We start from the raw sequence: 21,386 nt of genomic DNA, 5'->3' as shown, positions 1-21,386 counted from the left end.
AGCATAAGGATTAAAGTAGTCAATGTTGATTGAGAGAGCGAAGTTCCACTTAATATACCACCAAATGAGAGCTCTACAGTATTACTTCGCTTTACAAATTTAATTCGTTCTGTAGGACTTTTTGTATAGTGAAAAATTCGTAAATTGAAATGCCTTTTTTCAAAATTCTTTTTTCGGGCCATCGGCGGTGGCAGCGATGGTGATTGACGTTGGATCTACTGTGGGGGACATTCTTTAAGATTTTACTTTTAATAAAGGACTTGTCAAAGACCATATCCTGTCTTTTTTCACACTACATTTTTTGTTTTTTTGTGAAAGCACCCTCATGTTGCGGACATGTGGCCTGGTATGGTTCGGGATGGGGGGGGCTCGCTCACCCCTCCCCCTTTCCTGACCTGCTGGGCTGCATGCTCAGATAAGGGTCTGATATGGATTTTGGGGGAGACCCCCACGCAATTTTTTTTTTTTTTAATTTTGGCATGGGGAGTTCCCCTCAAAATCCATACCAGACTCGCAGGGCTTGGTATGGATGGGAGGGGGGACCCCACGCCATTTTTTCAATTTATTATGGTGCTGGTTTTTAAATGTAATTACCGCTTTTATTTTTCTCCACTATAGCTCAGAAATTCAGCTGTCACCTTCCCCCAGCTAAAAGAAAGTTTTCTTTTAGTTTATTTACCTGAGTTAAGAGAAACAATGTTTCCTTTTAGGTTCTCAAAAGAAACAAAGTTTCCGTTAACTCTGGGAAAAGTGACAGCTAATTCTGCGCTATATAGTGAAGAAAAAAAAAAAGCAGGCATTTGCATTTAAAAATCAGCACTGACATACACTTCGTATTGTGAAAAAAATTTGTAAACCGAGACATTACTTTCAATGGATTTTCATTCGTAAACCGAAAATTACATTAACCGAGGTTAACCGGGGCGGCACAGTGGCTTAGTGGTTAGCATGTCTGCCTTGCAGTAAATGGGTCATGGTCGATTCCCGACCATGGCGCCTCCTGCATGGAGTTTGCATGTTCTCCCTGTGCTTGTGTGCGTTTCCTCCAGGTACTCCGGTTTCCTCCCACACTCCAAAGACATGCTGGTAGGTTAAGTGGCTCCATAGTATGTGTGTGTATGAATGGGAGTTAGGGACCTTAGATTGTTGTACACCCCTTGAGGGTTAGGGACTGATGTGAATGTACAATATATATGTGTAAAGCGCTGCGCAAATTGACAGCGCTATATAAGTACCTGAAATAAATATTACTGTAAATGATAAAAATGTCATATAGGAACAATGTTGCATGACCGCACAATTGTCAAAGTGCGACAGGAGCAGTCAGGAGCGGACTGACAACTCATGGGGCCCCTGGGCAATAGGGGATCATGGGGCCCCTGTATCCTTGCTCAAACTCAAAAAAGCCTATGAAAAAGGTACCAGGGGCATCTCATGGGGCCCCCTACTGACCTGAGTTTCCAAATGGTCAGTCTGCCCCTGGTAGCAGTACTGGAAGCTGAAATTTGTCCTGGGCAGGACGAGCCCAGCACTGAAATGGTTAAACACCTGTACAGGAATCTAAAGTGAGATTCCGTTCCATTCTCTTCCCCCAATCAGCATCACGGAGCGTCCCCACGTGACAAGACAGCTCCTCTGCCCACCAGGAAGGAACTACGTTTCCCGTGATGCTCAGCAGCTCACGTGACCGCGGGCACGTCATAGTGACACGAGCCTGTGGGCTGTGTATCAGCGAGGCCTCCCGTGTGTGGTTAATATGTATGAGGCTGGCTGGGCGGGCACACCCCTCTTGTATGGAGTGGCGGGGCTGCCTATCTGGAGCAGTTTAGGAGGGGAGCTGTAGCTCATCAACATCATCTCCATGATGGCGCAGGGCAGAGCCGGGGCTCGGTAGAATGCTCGGGGCTGTGCGCTCTCTGCTGGGATGCTCGGGATTCGTCCTCACAAGCCAGCAATGATGTCTCTGGAAGCTTCGCGTGTTCCCGCCTCCTCGTCCTCACAGCAGCCCATGGAGCAGGCAGCAGCCGGGACCCCTCCGGGAGAGGAGAAGAGGCGCCCGGCGGTCACTGAGGGCACCCCAGCGCCGGACAACCCGACACACCACCCGGCGGCGTCCAGCGCCAACTCCGTGCTGCTCCTGAGGAGGAGACGGCGGCTGAAGAGGAATGTGTCCGCCAGTCCGCTGGCTCCGGCCGCCGCCCCCTCGTCCCCTCAGAGCCCGGCCGGCACCCTGGGGCCTGGCAGCCGCAGCCTGGACAGGAAGAGCCTGCTGAAGTCCAAGCAGTGGGTGCCGCTGCCGAGGCAGGAGAAGGAGTGGGTGCGGGAGGAGCTGAGGAGAGGCTGCGTCCATATCTACCACAGACACTCGTCTCCCAGCCTCAGGCCGCTGCTCTGCACCCTGGACACCACCGCCGCCCAAGTGGCCGCCCGCCTGCTCAGACCCGGCGGAGGCTCGTCAGGGGTGCTCCGGGTACTGGGCCAAACCGAGCCCTTCCCGGCCTGCGGAGCCTGGCTCAGCACCCCGCAGAAGACGTCCTGGGAGCACGGGAACCAGGAGGAGCCCGCTGACTGCCGGAGCCCCGCCGTGTGCCAGGGACTGGAGCTCTTCCACTGCGGAGCCGCGTCGTCCTCCTCCGCCTCGTCCTCCTCTTCTTCTTCATCGTCCTCTGTGGAGGAGCTGAGCGCCGACCCGCCGCCTGCCCGGGCTGTCACTGTCCCCGCCCGGCCGCTGCACGATGTCCAGTCTCCCGGATCCCTCTATGTACAGCTGCACGGGGAGAGCAGCCGGAGGCTGGAGCCGCACGAACGGCCGCTGCACGTCCAGAACGATTACCTCTTCCAGCTGGGCTTCAGGGACCTGTGCCGGGTACAAGAGGAGGGCATGGAGCCCGAGATCGGCTGCCTCATCCGCTTCTATGCAGGTAAGAGCCGCCCGCTCTGTGACAGCTGTCAGTGTACACTGGGACCCGGCTCTGCGGCCGCTACACACAGCCCGCCGCTGGAATCCCAGCCGATGCAGACCTTCTACAGCAGCCTGTGTCAGCCAGGGGGGCCTTCAGGTGTCAGCCAGGGGGGCCTTCAGGTGTCAGCCAGGGGGGCCTTCAGGTGTCAGCCAGGGGGGCCTTCAGGTGTCAGCCAGGGGGGCCTTCAGGTGTCAGCCAGGGGGGCCTTCAGGTGTCAGCCAGGGGGGCCTTCAGGTGTCAGCCAGGGGGGCCTTCAGGTGTCAGCCAGGGGGGCCTTCAGGTGTCAGCCAGGGGGGCCTTCAGGTGTCAGCCAGGGGGGCCTTCAGGTGTCAGCCAGGGGGGCCTTCAGGTGTCAGCCAGGGGGGCCTTCAGGTGTCAGCCAGGGGGGCCTTCAGGTGTCAGCCAGGGGGGCCTTCAGGGGTGCCTTCAGGTTTCAGCCAGGGGTGCCTTCAGGTTTCAGCCAGGGGTGCCTTCAGGTTTCAGCCAGGGGTGCCTTCAGGTTTCAGCCAGGGGTGCCTTCAGGTTTCAGCCAGGGGTGCCTTCAGGTTTCAGCCAGGGGTGCCTTCAGGTTTCAGCCAGGGGTGCCTTCAGGTTTCAGCCAGGGGTGCCTTCAGGTTTCAGCCAGGGGTGCCTTCAGGTTTCAGCCAGGGTGCCTTCAGGGGTGCCTTCAGGTTTCAGCCAGGGGTGCCTTCAGGTTTCAGCCAGGGGTGCCTTCAGGGGTGCCTTCAGGTTTCAGCCAGGGGTGCCTTCAGGTTTCAGCCAGGGGTGCCTTCAGGTTTCAGCCAGGGGTGCCTTCAGGGGTGCCTTCAGGTTTCAGCCAGGGGTGCCTTCAGGTTTCAGCCAGGGGTGCCTTCAGGTTTCAGCCAGGGGTGCCTTCAGGTTTCAGCCAGGGGTGCCTTCAGGTTTCAGCCAGGGGTGCCTTCAGGTTTCAGCCAGGGGTGCCTTCAGGGGTGCCTTCAGGTTTCAGCCAGGGGTGCCTTCAGGTTTCAGCCAGGGGTGCCTTCAGGGGTGCCTTCAGGTTTCAGCCAGGGTGCCTTCAGGGGTGCCTTCAGGTTTCAGCCAGGGTGCCTTCAGGGGTGCCTTCAGGTTTCAGCCAGGGTGCCTTCAGGGGTGCCTTCAGGGTGCCTTCAGGGGTGCCTTCAGGTTTCAGCCAGGGGTGCCTTCAGGTTTCAGCCAGGGGTGCCTTCAGGTTTCAGCCAGGGGTGCCTTCAGGTTTCTTCAGGGGTGCCTTCAGGTTTCAGCCAGGGGTGCCTTGGCAAAATGCCCAAAATTTGTATGCAAGCCAGCAGGTGCATCCAGCCTGCCTTTTAGTTACACAAAGCTACAGGTTTTCATTGTGCACTTACAACTTTCTAGCTGCCGACATAAAATACCAATTATGTCATCAGTTGATAAGGACATTAGGCATCGGCACAAGAACCTTGCTTGCCCATCTCCATCAGCACTGGGGTCACATTAGATGAGAGAGAGCGAGAAACTGAGGGGAAAGAGAAACAACAGAATACTAGTCACTACCAGCGTGCAAAGGTGTATTTGCTTTGGAAGAATAAATCACCTCTGACGTTAGGTGCTCCACATGTGCAGATGTTGTTAAAATCTGTAAAAGTATATTAATTCTGTAATGGGTGCCTCAAGATTGTGCAGAATTTTAAAGGGTGCCTTGAATGAAAAAAGGTTGAGAAATGCTGTTCTACAGACTCTATAATCTCTTTTAGCTTTACCCAAACTAAATAATCTCCCTGCAAATCTGTACAATCCATTCCAGTCATAGCAATTCACGCTGACTCTTGCATTGCATACTTGATGGAAGATCTAGAAGCTGATCATAGGCTATCAAGTTCTTTCAATTTCCCAATGTCCTGTTATGTAGGGGAGCACCTAAACAATCCGTTCATGTCCTGTTATGTAAGGGAGCACCTAAACAATCCATTCATGTCCTGTTATGTAAGGGAGCACCTAAACAATCCATTCATGTCCTGTTATGTAAGGGAGCACCTAAACAATCCATTCATGCCCTGTTATGTAAGGGAGCACCTAAACAATCCATTCATGCCCTGTTATGTAAGGGAGCACCTAAACAATCCATTCATGTCCTGTTATGTAAGGGAGCACCTACACAATCCATTCATGCCCTGTTATGTGAGGGAGCACCTAAACAATCCATTCATGCCCTGTTATGTAAGGGAGCACCTAAACAATCCATTCATGCCCTGTTATGTAAGGGAGCACCTAAACAATCCATTCATGCCCTGTTATGTAAGGGAGCACCTAAACAATCCATTCATGCCCTGTCATGTAAGGGAGCACCTAAACAATCCATTCATGCCCTGTCATGTAAGGGAGCACCTAAACAATCCATTCATGTCCTGTTATGTACGGGAGCACCTAAACAATCCATTCATGTCCTGTTATGTACGGGAGCACCTAAACAATCCATTCATGTCCTGTTATGTACGGGAAACAAGAGATCCCTGTGCTCAAATCCATACAGCTAGTGCATGCATTTATCCATCAGGTGCTAAAGGGGTGTAACCACATTAACTCTAGAAATTCTGAAGGGCCCTCTGCACACTGGTATATACCCTTTCAAGCAAACTATGCAAAAAATAGGGATATTTGGTTCACACATATTGCAATACATGTTTAAGCTGGCCAACTGCGTCAAAGTAATCCCTCTATGGCCAGTCCTACTCTGCCCTGCCTACGCAAGTGCTACTGTGGACACAATGCTAGCATAGGGGAAAAGACACAATGGGGAGAGCTACAAGGTTCAGGTCTGGCTACTGACCCAACAATACAACAAACAAGAGATCCCTGTGCTCAAATCCATACAGCTAGTGCATGCATTTATCCATCAGGTGCTAAAGGGGTGTAACCACATTAACTCTAGAAATTCTGAAGGACCCTCTGCACACTGGTATATACCCTTTCAAGCAAACTATGCAACAAATAGGGATGTAAGGGAGCACCTACACAATCCATTCATGCCCTGTTATGTGAGGGAGCACCTAAACAATCCATTCATGCCCTGTTATGTAAGGGAGCACCTAAACAATCCATTCATGCCCTGTTATGTAAGGGAGCACCTAAACAATCCATTCATGCCCTGTTATGTAAGGGAGCACCTAAACAATCCGTTCATGTCCTGTTATGTAAGGGAGCACCTAAACAATCCATTCATGCCCTGTCATGTAAGGGAGCACCTAAACAATCCATTCATGTCCTGTTATGTAAGGGAGCACCTAAACAATCCATTCATGTCCTGTTATGTACGGGAGCACCTAAACAATCCATTCATGTCCTGTTATGTACGGGAGCACCTAAACAATCCATTCATGTCCTGTTATGTACGGGAGCACCTAAACAATCCATTCATGTCCTGTTATGTACGGGAGCACCTAAACAATCCATTCATGTCCTGTTATGTAAGGGAGCACCTAAACAATCCATTCATGTCCTGTTACGTAAGGGAGCGCCTAAACAATCCATTCATGCCCTGTCATGTAAGGGAGCACCTAAACAATCCATTCATGCCCTGTTATGTAAGGGAGCACCTAAACAATCCGTTCATGTCCTGTTATGTAAGGGAGCACCTAAACAATCCGTTCATGCCCTGTCATGTAAGGGAGCACCTAAACAATCCATTCATGTCCTGTTATGTACGGGAGCACCTAAACAATCCATTCATGCCCTGTTATGTAAGGGAGCACCTAAACAATCCATTCATGCCCTGTTATGTAAGGGAGCACCTAAACAATCCATTCAATTTGTATCAATCTAGGCAGACCCTTGGTATTACGTCATAGTTGGTAGATCTAAAGCCTGGTACACACATGTCGAAAGTGACTTTCAGGACATGTGTACTGCTGTCTGTTCATCAGAAGCTAGTCTAAAGATCCGCTTTTGTCGATTGGTCCTGGTGGAAAAACTAATAGCAAGTGGTGTTCAGTACATTCTGACAAGGGATTCCCTGCTGTCAGAATACAATAGCTCAGCAGTTGAGATGCCCACATCCTTGTGTTGATGTGGAGATCTGTCACTTTTTAGTCCTGGTTCACACTATGCAGGCTGGTTAGGAGTGCAGGAATCGCATATGTTTTTCCACCCAAGGCTGAATTGTGTGGCTCTTATGAGATGCGCAGGGCTGCCATTCATCTTGAATAGCACCCTCCACACGTCAGGCAACAATACAATTGCGGGTGCAAGAACCATAGGAAAATGACATTCTCAAAAAAGACCATGAGGTTTCCCTGTGGCCACGTTTTTAATAAGGAGCATGCGCCTTTTTTCGTGTGGGAAACGTGGGCCGCAAGGCCTGCAGTAATGTGAGCTGAGCCTTGTTCTGTGAACCAAAAAAACTGAGCGTGTATTCCCAGCTTAAAGTGTTTGCAAAAAGGCTGAAGGTTTTTTTACCTTCATACAGCCTCCTCAATACTTACCTGAGCCCCTTCGCAATCCAGCGGTGTGAGTGACCGTCTCGGCTGTCCCAGGTCTCCTCATTGGCTGAGACGGCAAGCAGGAGCCATTGGCTCCTGCTGCTGTCAATCACAGCCAGCCAATGAGGGGAGAGAGGGTGCGGGGCCAAGCCACGGCTCCATGTGTGAATGGACATACGGAGCATCGGGTACCCCCACAGCAAGCAGCTTGCTATGGGGGTACCCGATGCTCCGTATGTCCATTCTTTTTGGAAAAATAAACATGTCTATATGTACCTGCTGTGTGTAGTGGTTTTGCAGAGAGCAGACTGGATCCTTCTTCTCAGGTCTGAAGAAGGATCCAGTCTGCTCTCTGCAAAACCACTACACACAGCAGGTACATATAGACATGTTTATTTTTCCAAAAAGAATTGCTTTAAAGTGGTAGTAAATCGCAGGAAGAAAAAAAAAATAGTCACCTGCAAGGTAATGTCATAATGTGCTATTATGCATCGCATACTAGCACATTATGTAAAACTTGGCTTTAAATGATGCCCTCCAGCAGTAAGCGGTCTCCACTGCAGAGGCTTCCATGTTCACCCTGTCCTCCTTCCGGGTTCATGAGCTTTGCTATCTGACAGGCCGGGCTGCAATGACGGCAGTCCCACGCATGCACGCGGGATTCCCGAGCCATGGCACAGTGCTCTGAAGGAATGGCATTGATACATGGTGCACTTTTAGGAGCTATTCATTTTACTTACAGGTAAGCTTTAATATAAGCCTAACTGTAGGTAAAATTTCAAAAAATAAAATAAAAATGAGTTTACGACCACTTTAAAGAAGATTGTAAAACCAGATTGTATAGTGTTTGGTCACCTTTACACCTCGGTCACACTGGGTGCGACTTGGCATGCGATTTGGGTTAGGGTAGCAGATTGGGCTTTTACTATGAACATGAGTGCATGGCTGGGCAGACGTTCTTGAGTGATGTGGTTACTCGCTTATCTTACTTTAAAGTATAACAAAAAAAAAAACTTTTTTTCTTCTTAAAGCTTTGGATAAAGTGGATGGGGATTAGAACACCTGGCCGTTTTTATATTGCTGTATGTGCCCTCATTAGGGAGATTCACCCTCTCACTTTGTCCTTTGTTGAAAGTAAAAGAAAATCCTACATTATGGTTTGTCCCCAGAAAAGTAATAGAGGGGAAATTTTCTAATGGGGACACTAGTTTTGGTGACTTGGGAGTCCCCAAGGAATTCCCTTAATTTGTCGGGATTTCCTCCCACTTCCTGTTTGGCTATGGGACAGAAAGTGAAGGGAAATCTCTGCAAGGAGGCACAGATGGAGAAAAAAAAATCTGACTGGGTTTATACCTCTCTTGCTCTATCCAAAAATGAACAAAAAAAAAGTTTTGCCTATAGTTCTACTTTAAGGTGACCATACCGCTATACAGTATGATTGCACAATCTCCTTTAGCTCTGCCATCACTTGTGCTTTGTAAGGGACTGCCTGATTGGATACTAATTCAGTGCATTTCTTGGGTTTATTATTGCATCTTTTTGGTAGATCCAAAGCCATACACAGTGGATTCTGATTTTACAGTCTTCTTCATAATGGCCATACATGCAACTTGTTTTTTGTTTTTTTTTTATTAAGCAATTCTATTTTTAATGGCTCTACTGGCTGAAAAGGTTGTTCAATGTGCCATACACGTAAAGTTCATATTGCGTTATCTCCTTTCCTACAATTGATGACTCAATGTGTCCTTTTGATAGCTCACAGATTAGATCATATTTGATTTTGTTTGATATTTGATTCATTGTATATCAGATCAGTTAGAGCCTTGTACATTGTTAATGGTAGATCAAAAGAAGATTGTACATTAAATTGTATAGTATATGGTAACCTTTAATGCTGATCTCCAGGTTTCATTTTCCTTTAAATAGCTTGGTCCAAACATACTATTTTCTTCACTAACATTGGCTGTGGTGGAGATTGTAAAATCCTCTCCCATCTATCCTTTGTATTTATTCATAGAATACAAAGCTCCCTGTGAATGGCTAAGCAGCGCTCAGCCTGACTCAGTTTTGTTTCGGGAGCAGAACGGGAAGTCCCAGTTCCACTGCCAGAACACAGTGCCTTATACTGCATTTGAAGCAGTAGTTAACTCTCTATTTGAACTTGTACCTACAGGTAAGCTTACAATCAGGCTTGCCTGTAGGTGTATTGAATGTTTCCTTAACATGCACCGCAGTGACGCCTTTTAGTCAGGGCACAACAGTGTGCTGTGGAATGCACTGCGTTATGCCACTCATGCATGGGAGTGACGTCATTGCGACCTGGCCATTCAAACAGCTGGAGCCTGCGAACCTGGAAGGAATACAGTGAAGATGGAAGACCTCGTTTGACAAGCAAGTTTGTCATAATGTGCAGTGCATATTAACACATTATGGTATAAACTTGCAGAGGGGAAAGGGTGCAACGTTTTTTTTTTTTTTTGGCCAGTTTACTACTGCTTCAGCAAATACAGTTTATACAGCAGCTGCTGCAACTGCTGGTGAAGTAAATAGTTTGTTTTGACCAGCTTGGTTCAAAGAACTATTAAAATTAAATAGTGGGGTCAGCGTTTAACCACTTGGCAACCGCACTATATCCGAATGATGGGTACATCGCAGTTGTCCAGTTCTCGTAGGGCTTCATATGACATCCTCCCTGAATGCGCCCTCCCACGCGCCCCCAACGATCTGTTATCGCGATCACATGATGTGGTAAAAGGCCAATCACAGCGGCCTTTTACCACGTGATCAGCTTTGTCCAATGACACAGCAGATCACCGGGTAAATACAGTTGCCGGGCATCGGCTGCACTTTCCTCACGCTGTCACAGTGTGAGGAAAGTACTGCCGAAAACTGGCAATTGTCAGAAAGCAGATCGGCACTGATGATCATTGCTGCCCACCTGTGCCCAGCAGTGCCACACGAAAGTGTTGCCTATCAGCGCAGCCTCATCAATGTCCATCATAGCGCAAAAAATAAAACACCCAGTGCCGATTACTTGCCACCAAAAGAAAGCTCTATTTGTGTGAAAAAATGATAAAAATTTCATATGGGGACAGTGTTGCATGATCGTGCAATTGTCATTCAAAGTGCAACAGCACTGTAAACTGAAAATTGGTCTGGGCAGGAAGGGGGTATAAGAGCCTAGTAGGTAAGTGGTTAAAGGAGATTTAGTGTATGGCAAGCTTTGCTGATTATCTACCGCATGACCCTACACACCGTTCCCCAGCCAATGAGCGTACAGAGCATAATGGGCAAGCACTGGACAAGAAAGCAGCTGTTGGATTTAAGGTGACTTTGTCTTGGGCTCCATCCACACTAGGAGTGAGTGTAGGCAGGTGATTTCAGAGGCACTTTAACATTTTTACATGTGACTTGTAGTACAGGAGCAGAATCGCCTGTTTTTGGCTCATGGACTTTAGGGCTCATTCACACTAGACAGTTGAGATAGTTTTTAAATGCATATGCATTATTCGCTATGTATTCCAATGAGCCTAGTTCACTCCATTGCATTGGTGTCAGAGGATGTGACACCTTCAGCCAATCAGAGGAAGCATCATATTCATTCACAGAATACAAAGCTACCTATGAATGGCTGAGCGCCGCTCGGTCTAACTCTGTTTTGTTTCAGGTTTGAGACGGAAAATCTCTGTCCCACAGTTGGAAGCCAGCACTGTGTTCTCTATGTATCTGAAGTTACATGCCGTTTATAAGGTGCTTAGACCCATTGCAGCAGTTAGTGAAGAAAATAGTTTGATTGGACCAAATTATTCCAAATTAACTATTTAAAGGGACAGGAAACCTGGAGATCAGCTTAAAGCCCCAAAACAAGTTCATATAATTGAGGCTTGGACAACACATCACTCAGGTGTCAACAGGCCCATTGAACATAATCAGATTCTTCAACATTAGCCTTGTCACTGCAGGAATTGACCTGCAAAGCTCTCAGGTACGAATGGGTCCTCATTAACAAAAGGGGATAAAGACTCAGATATAAAATGTGAAAGAACATCTAAACTCAATTACTGAAATATAAAATAGGCCAAAAAAAAATTCTTGGTGCCTTGCTTTTTAGACCTATTCTTGGGTTATTTAGGATGCTGATTAAGAAGATTGGATTGGCTATACTGCATCAGCTCTAGTTCTTAGACATGGTCAAATCTTCTATCATTTGTCAGTCAGTTTTTGAAACAATCTTGCTTATCAACTTGTTCTTCCGGTGCCTAGTTTGTGTCTTTGCGTACAAGTTAGCAAGTTAGTCAGGGTGATTTACGTACTTCCAATTGCAATTTTACATCAGAAACACTGGCGTGTAGAGTGTAAGTTGTTAGCTGTATTCTAGTTCTGATTGTATATGAGGTGTAGGCGTATTGCCACTTTGTTTCACTTTTGCCGATTGAGCACCGTATAGGTTATGGCTAGTTCTTAAGTGTTTTTCATGCTACAAGGACATTAAATAGAACACTACATTAATGTCCTGGTTTTTGATAGGTGACCAGAGTAAAGCGTGGTACATGGAATTAATGCTGTATCTCAAAAATTAGAGCTGATAAGGATTTTGGGATCAGCGGGTCAAATATAGCCAGGAACAGGTCTAACATTCAAGGCACCAAAATGTGTGTTGACCTGCGTAGTAGAAACTTTACCATGTTAATGTTATTTTAAACACTTGCCGCCCATGGACATCCTTGAGTTGCACTGGTTATACCAAGATGATGCCTGCAGCTACAGGCGTCATTCCGGCATTTCTCTTCTTTGGAAAAGCAACCCTAGCAGCTAATTAGCTGTTGGATCGTTTTTACAGGTGGTGGGCGGGGGTCTTGGTGTGATCAGATGCTTGTAAGGACAGAGGAGACATCTGGGGTCTAACAGAACCCAGATCTCTCCATAAAGAGTACCTGTCTTTTCCCATTGCTGTCACAAGGGATGTTTACATTCCTTGTGACAGCAATAAGAGAGAAAAAAAAATAAACAGTAAAAAACCCCCAAAAAACTAAAATTGAAAAGAAAATTTAAAGCGTCCCCATCCCCCCGTGCGCACAAAAGCGAACACATACGTGGGCCACGCATGCATATGTTTATGGTGTTCACTGATGCCTGTTTTTGTTTTGTATTTTTTTTTTTCACTGAGTACAAGTACCGATACTCGTGCTCAAGTACTCGCCAATACCAGTTACTGATACATTTTGCGGTGCGATTTGAGCACTTACAAAATTATTGGGCTCAAATGTCACTGCAGAGAATCTCATGTGATTTGAACATGCAGTGCGAGGCATACTAGTACTAGAACTGCTGGAGAAAGTGCTGTGAAGCTGAGGCAGGAATCCAGGCATGCCACGAGCAGATGTCGCAGGAGACTCGATCTGTCAAAGGAGCTGTCAGATGTTCAGGATACTATGGCCAATCAGAATGAGTTTTGGAGGCCAAACCATGCATCCATCAGCCTTCTTATTGGCCAGTGATGTCTTTGAATGCAGTACTGCCTGTTCCAATCACATGTGATTCTTTGCAGTGCGATTTGAGCCCATTTATTTTGTATAGGCTCAAATCGCACTGCAAATGTATCTGTTTTTGGTATCGCAACAGTTGCACGAGTACAAGGAATTATGCAGATGCTTAATATCAGCGCAATCCTAGCTTGCACCACACATCTGAGGTAACTCCGCGAACGGTATAATGAGAGCATGAATTCTAGAACCAGACCTCCTGTGCAACTTTACCCCTTGGCGCCAGGCATGCGCACTGGTCTTTCCTGTGGGGCTGCTAATTTACATACCTGTCTGTGTTCTAGGAGTGGGCCTCGCAGCCCACTCCCAGCACATGGACCGAGGTGTCACTGGGAGCCCCTGGTCCCATTCTAATGATCGGAACACGGAACTCACGATTCTGGGTCGCATGATCGCTGTGAAAGCCTCTGCTTGGATATCAGTGATCAGTCACTGTGAAGCCCGCCGCCCTTGTTTTCTCTCTCTGAATGGAGACGAGAGATCCATTGTATTGGGTCTTGGCCGGAGATTCCCCACCTGCGATCGCTGAGTAAAACTGACAGGGAAGACACCTGTGTGTAAATACAGGTCTCTCTCCTGCCAGCAAGAACATGCTGCTGTGTGTTTCTCTGCACACACTGATCACTGTAGTAGTGTCGTTGGGATGTCAGTGGCAGTTCCCAAACAGTGTCAGAATGCCCGCCGCAGTCCTGCTATAGATCGCTGCCATTACTAGTTTAAAAAAATAAAAATTCTACTACATATACTGGCATTTGTAGGCGCTATAACTTTCACATAAACCAATTAATTTACATGTATTGGGATTTTCTTTTCAGCAAAGACATGTAGCAGAATACATCTTGGCCTAAATGTATGAAGACATTTGATTTTTTTTTTTTTTCTATTGGATATGTTTTATAGCAAAAAACAAATATTGTGGGTTTTTTTTCTTTTCAAAATTGTTGGTCTTTTTTTGTTTATAGCACAAAATAATAAAAACTGTAGAGTTGAAAGGAATCTCTATTTGTAGGGAAATAAATACTCTGCAGGGCAAGTGTTTAACTCTCTGGTGGTTTTTTTTTTTTTTTTTATATAGTGTAAAGATACAGAGTTGATACTTGTAGTTTACTACTGTGTTTTCATCTTGTGTTGATTGAGGTTTGATTTAAACCTTTTGGGATGTGGTTTGTTCTTGTGTGACACCTTCTTAGTTTGTGGCTAACAGAGGAGTGCATAGAATTCATGAAGATAAAAAACTTGTGCCTTTACAACCACTTTAAATCTGACTCAGCAGAAAGTGGCCGACTTTTAGTCTGTGTGTAAAGCTGTCTGTTCAGCAGAAGCTGGTCTAACGACTGGCTTTCGTCGAACAAACTTGCTGAAAAACCATAATTTGGTCAGCGCTAGCAGTCAATGGCTGCAGGCACTGCTCAGTGTATACAGGCAGTGGGGAGTAGTCCCCGTTGACAGAATACAATAGGGAAGCGGCATTAATCTGTCAGTTTTATTCTTGGTCAACCTGCTGGTTGAGTGAAAAAAAACTGCCTGTGTGTACACAACTTAAGGTGGCCAGGGGTCTGTGTATTGGGATTGGGTTATAATCACTTTGGGTGCACTCTGTTCCAAAAGATCAAATTCAATATTTAAACACTAATTTCACATCCAGGGTGGATAAAAATCAATGATTTTTTTAAAATCAAAAAAATCAAAATTTTTTTTATTTTAAATCAGATTTTTTTTAAATAAAATGCTTTTTGAGGAAAATATATTACCATCCAAAGGTTATTCCATCATGAAATAAAGATTAGTTTTTTTAATTATGTAGAATAAGGCTGTATATGTTTACTTTTTTTGGTAAATAAATTCCATGAATCCATTCACAATGTCAGGCTCTTCCAGAGGTTTTTGTAAGATTATTGGGCAGTTTCTCTGCCTACAAGATATTATCACAGATGATTGGTTTACTTTTGCAGTTCTCAAAACTGAATTTGACTCAGCGGAGATCACATGCCTCTTCTTCACAGCAAAAATGTTATAACATGAACAGAGTTAAGAAAAAGACCTTCATGCTAACTTCTACAAACCTATGAATACAGAATCAACCCCTTCAGTGCTAAGTTTCAAGAAGTTCAGTGAATAGAATAGAAACAATATTTTTCTGATTGTTTGGAGTGGAATAGATCTGCACAAGAAGAAAGTGAAACTAAGTGTGAGGAGGAGGGGCTGACAGTCTAAGTTTCTTCAAATATATAGATTTTGTTTAGCCAAATTAGTTAACAAACATGGATGTTTAAGCAAATCACATCTGCTGGAATGTTATTGTTTCAGTTGAATAAATCTATTTAAATTGTTGTTATTAAGGTAATGATTATTTTTCTCCTTCCTAAGTACAACAGAAAAGTTGTCCAAATATGAATGATTAACCTATTAAACTGGGGATAAAAAAACGCAGTTATTTACCTGTTAACTGTATTTCCAGGAATCTTCTAGGACAGCTCACTTGAGAGATAGGGCTCCTCCCAGGAAACACCCGCTCCACCTTTTTTTTTTTTTCCCTTTATAGGCGTCCTCTCTCCCATTGGCCCCCAGTATAAGAATATGACCGAAGGCCTAGGAGAAAACAAAGAAGAAAACCGGTAATAAAGACATCCCCCATAGGTTCGCAACATACCTGCACATAATTGTGTGATCAAACAGTAATCGGGGGGGAGTTACGCTGTCCTAGAAGATTCCTGGAAATACAGTTAACAGGTAAATAACTGCGTTTTCCCGAGTCATCTTCTAGGACAGCTCACTTGAGAGGAGTAGAATAGAAATACGTACATTAGGGCGGGCACCCTGCTTGTAGGACCTTCCTGCCAAATGCCTGGTCCTTGCTGCCAATCAGATCCAGCCTGTAATGCTTAGTGAAGGTGGCGAAACTGGACCACGTTGCGGCTCTGCAGATCTGTCCGGGGGAGGCCCCCCCTTTTTCCGCCCAGGAGGCCGCAGTGGCCCTTGTGGAGTGGGCTTTTAGGCCGGGCGGTGGTGACGGGCCTGCCGACTTGTAACCTTCCGAAACTGCCTCCCTGATCCATCTGGCGATGGTGCCCTTGGAGGCACCGTCCCCCTTCCTTGGCCCCTGGAATAGGACGAAAAGCCGGGACGAGTGTCTCCATGTCTTTGTGCGTTCGATGTACGTGATCAAACACCGTCTTACGTCTAACCTGCTACAGTCCTCCGCGCTGCCCGGATCGGCCTCCAGGGAAGGTATTACTATTTCCTGAGATCTATGGAAGTGTGACGCGACCTTAGGTAGGAAGGCCGCGTCCGTGCGGAGGATGATTCTATCCAATAAGATGGTGCAGTACGGCTCGATCACTGAAAGGGCATGCAACTCGCTGACCCTGCGGGCAGAAACTAGTGCCGTGAGGAGGATGGTTTTAAGAGTCAAAGATCTGAGCGAACATTCATCCAGCGGTTCGAAAGGCCCCCGCTGAAAGCTCTTCAGGACTGTGCCCAGGTCCCATGTTGGAAGTTTTGGCAAGGACGGGGCACGGCGCCTGGAGATAGCCCTCAGGAATCTGATTACTAATGGGTCTGCCGCCAACCTCAGCTCGAGAAAGTTCGACAGAGCCGCTACCTGTACTTTGAGGGTATTGGCGGCCAGACTCTTATCCGCCCCGGCTTGAAGGAATTCAAGAACTGTATGCAAAATGGGCGTGCCCGGTGCTTCGTTTCTGACCTTCCAGGCGGAAAACTTCTTCCAGACCTTGTCGTACAAGGCGTTCGTCGACCTCTTCCGGCCATCCAAGAGGGTGGCGACCACTCTTGCCGAGAGCCCCTTTTCCGCTAGCCTGTCCCGCTCAGAAGCCACGCCGCTAAGGACAGCCTTTCTGGATGAGGATGCATCACCCTCCCTTGGGTGAGTAAATCGCGTGTGGGTGGTATCATCCAAGGGTCTGCTAAACTGAGCTCCTTCAACCGGGAGAACCAAGATCTCTTGGGCCAGAATGGCGCGATCAGAATAACTTTGGCTTGAGACAACTGGATCTTCTGTATCACCTTCGGCAGTAGTCTGAATGGAGGGAAGGCATAAAGGAGGTCTCCTTCCCACTGCTGGGCTAGCGCATCTATCCCCTCGCTTTTGGGGTCCTTCTGCAGGCAGAAGTACCTTTCCCGCTTTGTGTTCTGGCCGTTGGCAAATAGATCGATAGAGGGGGAGCCCCACCTGGCGCAAATCTCAGGCCTCCCTCTGTGTCCGCAAATAAAAGCAGGTCGTCCAAATAGGGGATGATGTTTATCCCTTCCAGTCTCAAAACTCTTAAAGGCTCCGCTAAAATCTTGGTGAATATCCTCGGGGCCGACGACAGGCCGAAGGGGAGTGTGTTGAACTGAAATAGCACCGGACCCTTTTCTCCTTCCAGCGCAAACCTCAGGAATCTCCTGGAATCTTTTCTTATCGGGACATGCAGGTATGCGTCTTGCAGATCTATCGAGGCCATGAACACCCCAGGTGAAAGGAGTTCCTTCACCGTGTATATGGATTCCATACGGAATTTGCTGGGCCTCACGAACTCATTCACCTTCCGCAGATTCAATATCATCCTGTAAGTACCTGACGGTTTTTTCCTTAGAAAGAAATGGGAGAAGAATCCACTTCCCCTTTCCTCTTCTCTCAACTGGCAGATAACGTTCTGACTGAGCATATCTTGTAGGAGGTCCACCAGCGCATCCGCCATAGCCCTGTCCTTTGGCAGGGGTGTTGCAAAGAATCTCTGAGGGGGGGCCCTTGTGAACTCTATTCTGTACCCCCTGTGGATGGCCTCCAGAATGTAGGTGTTCTGGGTTATCCTTAGCCATTGTGCGTGGAAGCGCCCCAGCCTCGCTCCCACCTGGCCTCTCCAGTCACTTCGGCTGGGTTTTGGGTCTATTCTGGCTGGGGTTGAAAAGGAAACCTCCCCTGCCTCTCGGCTCGTTCCTGCCTCTTCTTGCGCCCCAGCCTGGGCGCTGGGTTTGGAACCTAGCTTCCCTCGACGCGTATCGCCTGGATGGGCGAAACCCCTTCCGTCCAACCTGCCTGCTGGGGACCGGGAAGCTCTTTTTTCTGTCGGCCGACCTTTCCAGGACTGAATTCAGCTCCGGGCCGAAAAGGAGTTTACCTTCAAACGGCAGGCCACAGAGTTTAGATTTGGAGGCCAGATCCCCCTGCCACGATTTCAGCCAGATAGCCCTCCTTGCCGTGTTTATGAGCGCTGTAGATCTAGCAGAGAGTCTGATGGTCTCTGCTGATGCGTCCGCGATGAAGGCTACCGCTTTCTCCAGCACCGGAAGGGACTTCAGAATCTCTTCCCCCGGAGTGCCTTGTTCCAGATGCGAACGGAGCTGCCCCAACCACACATCCAGGGTTCTGGACACACAGGTCGTTGCCACTGCAGGTTTAAAATTCACTGCGGACGCTTCCCATGCCCTCTTCAGGAAGGCATCCGCTTTCCGATCCATCGGGTCTTTTAGGGACCCACCGTCTTCAAAGGACAGATCCGTGTCCTTCGAGATCCTCGAGAGAGGGGCGTCTGGCTTTGGGCAAGTCTCCCAAACCGAGGCATCTTCCTCCTTAAAGGGGAAACGTCTCTTGAGGTTCTTGGGAAGGAAAGCCTTCTTCTCTGGCTCTTCCCATTCTCTCCTGATCGTGGACCATAGGGCAGGGTGTACTGGGAATGTACGGCTGCTTTTTGCCTGTAGCCCTGCGTACAGTTGGTTGTGGAGAGAGAGGTCCTGCTGTTCTTCCTCCAGATCCAGGGTCTCATAGATCACCTTTAACAGGTCCTCCGTGTCTTCCACCTGAAAAAGGAACCTGTCTGCCTTTGGGCCCTGAGCCTCAATCTCACCCTCCTCCGAGTCTGAGGTGTCCGACTGTTCGTCCTCCTCCCAGTCCCTTACCGGCGCTACCAGCTTCCTCTTTTTCCCCCCTTGGGTGCCAGAAGTGCCCGGTTGGGGCTCATCCTGGGCCGGTCCCGGCTTCTGTTCTCTGAAGCTTTGAAATGTCTTGGACATCTCTTGTGTCATATTCTGTAGGAAGTCTTTAAAAAGAGATCCAGACTCCTTCTTGATGAGCTTGTCTATGCACCCCTGGCAGAGCTGCTTCCTCCAGGAGCTCGCCAGTTTCTTCCTACAAGTGGCACACTTCTTTTTCTGCTCACAAGGAGCTTCTTTCTCCCCTCTATCCTCCTCCTGTGGGCCCATCTGGGGACAAGGAGATACACGTGTTCATGCGTCTGTAACAGCAACGCCTCCCCCCCTGTGCCACTGTGAAAGCTCCAGCCATGGGCCTGGGGGGGGGAGAGGGGGGCTGTGTGTGCGTGGGAGGTACCCAATCACCCCGGGGGGGGGGGGGAGGAGGGGGGTAAAAACAAAAAGAAAGTTGCCAAACAAAGGCCCTTACCTTACTGCAGGCCTCCCCCGCTCCTGACAGATCTGCCTCCATGCCGCCGCAGACTCTGCCTCGGTGCGACGGTTTTTCAGGGGCTGGTGGGCTCCGCCCCCCCCCGCGATCCCCCCTCGCCGACCCCCCTCTCACGGCCGCCGGTGGAGAAGCGGCCGTGGCACGGGTTCCTTCCACGGCCCGCCGCCCATTTCCAAGATGGCGGCGGCCGTTCCCTGCTCCTGCGCTGGAAGTGACGACACCCGGCGCCCGGAAGTGACGCGATCGCAGCGTCCAGACCCTCCGCAGCCGAGCCTCCTGGCCATGCTGCCGGGATCCAGGAGCAGGTAAGACTTACCTGAAAACCCCTCAGGGAAAGGCACCAATGCCTCGGTCGGCGGAGCGGGCTCTACCCCCCTGGAGAGCCCCGCTGGGACCATCTGGGGCCGACGCCCCCACCCCACAACGGGCATCCAGAGTGAAACTGGCTGAAAGGTCCCCCCCCTCACAAGGCCCCTGCCTTGCTTGGAGGGAGGGGGGGGCCCCAGCCAGGGACCCTCTGTACTCCGCCAGAGAGCCCAGATAAAAAATAAAAAACGGGCGTAGCTCCTTCCTGGCCGGAGGAAACACTAAAACTGGGGGCCAATGGGAGAGAGGATGCCTATAAAGGGAAAAAAAAAAAGGTGGAGCGGGTGTTTCCTGGGAGGAGCCCTATCTCTCAAGTGAGCTGTCCTAGAAGATGACTCGGGGAAAAACTAATATGAAAAGTTGTTGTTCTAAAAATCTTCATCTACTTGCATATTGAAGTTATACCAGCAAGAATTAGTCTATGTAGAAAACTAGGATTTAAATCAAGCCTTACTGACTAGTGATTTAAATCAAATCCACCCTGTTCACATCTGTCAAAAATGATTCACTTTGGGCTCATGCACAGCGGTGATGAGGGGCGTACACCAGCAAGAAGTATATTTATGTCTGTGCTCGGGAGTCAGGTATTTGTGTATAAACATGGCCAGAAGCTTGTCCAAATCAATGAGCGACTGACAGATGCTGCAGGTGTGTACAGCGACAGATGAGCGGCCCTGGACAGTGCACTGTGCCCATGTGCATGAGCCCTTACTGATGTCGAAGGCAAAGCACAAATCCCTCTGCACACTAGCTTTCAAATAATGTTTTTTCTATTGCCTTTTGCCGTTTTTGTTTTAAAACGGTTTTATATACCTGTCAGCCTGTGTGTGACTTGAGAATGTTGTTTTTGGATTCACGTGGTTGTAGAAATAAAGCTATTATAAATCCTTACAAACAAAATTAGTGGAAGTCCAAGAAAAGAAAGCGTTTTTTTAATTTTTTGCTTTGTCTACCGAAGTTACCTAGGTATGTTACCTTTTAATGTTGGGTGTAGTAGGTTAGGATGCCTGCTGGGTGAGGTGATTAATGTTCGTTTTATTCATACAACTGACAATTTTTATATTCCAGTGCTGGCTATGAGCATTTTGGCTATAGTACAGTGAAGGATTGTGCTGCTCTCTGAATGGAAAAAACTCTGAAGGGAATTTACTAAGATTGGAGTAGCCAGAATCTGGAGCAGCTGTGCATGGCAACTGATTGGATTCTAGTTTTCATTTTCAAAGCTTAACTGGACAAGATGGATATAGAAGCAGATTGGATACTATACATAGCTGCTCCAGGTTTGGTAAATTTCCCCCCGTTGTATTCTGTGACATTGGTATTTATCTGTAGGTGGACAGATGAAACGCTAAAAATACACACAAGATGTTTTAACTGGGTGTGGAGATTTTTCACTCTTATATTTGACCATATTTACTATTTGTATCTTGTCTGGCCTTTTAAGTCAGATGCAGTAATACACCTTCCCTTAAAAAGCCTGCTTTGCTTGATAGATCTGTCCTAGGAATTTTGCTGCCATCTTTTGTCAGTCATGAACTCCCAGCTGCTCTTATGTAGCCCTTACATTGTGCAACATGTTTTGATTTATTTGCAAAGCCTTTTCCATCTGCAAACTCAGTGTGATAACCTCTGCAGATGTCATATTTAAGGGCGGTTT

The 21,386-nt window shown here is 47.7% G+C and overlaps 1 protein-coding gene across 2 annotated transcripts in view; it reads left to right on the top strand.

The window, feature by feature from the left end:
- The first annotated feature begins 1,801 nt into the window (after positions 1-1,801).
- PHLPP1 (PH domain and leucine rich repeat protein phosphatase 1) overlaps positions 1,802-21,386 on the top strand; it is a 251,539-nt gene continuing 231,954 nt past the window's right edge. The window contains exon 1 of one of the 2 annotated variants that reach the window (XM_089674867.1): positions 1,802-2,921. In XM_089674867.1, the coding sequence (XP_089530993.1) occupies positions 1,925-2,921 (997 nt within the window). In that variant the 5' untranslated portion in view covers positions 1,802-1,924. The remainder of the gene's footprint in view (positions 2,922-21,386) is intronic. The other variant, XM_089674866.1, reaches the window with a different exon arrangement.

This window comes from Staurois parvus, unplaced genomic scaffold, assembly GCF_062004578.1.
Source record: "Staurois parvus isolate SC_StPar_1 unplaced genomic scaffold, SC_StPar_1.0 ptg000153l, whole genome shotgun sequence".
In the NCBI taxonomy this organism is placed as follows: domain Eukaryota; kingdom Metazoa; phylum Chordata; class Amphibia; order Anura; family Ranidae; genus Staurois; species Staurois parvus.
The sequence above is the reverse complement of the archived record's forward strand: the minus strand, read 5'-3'. Positions and strand labels throughout refer to the sequence as shown.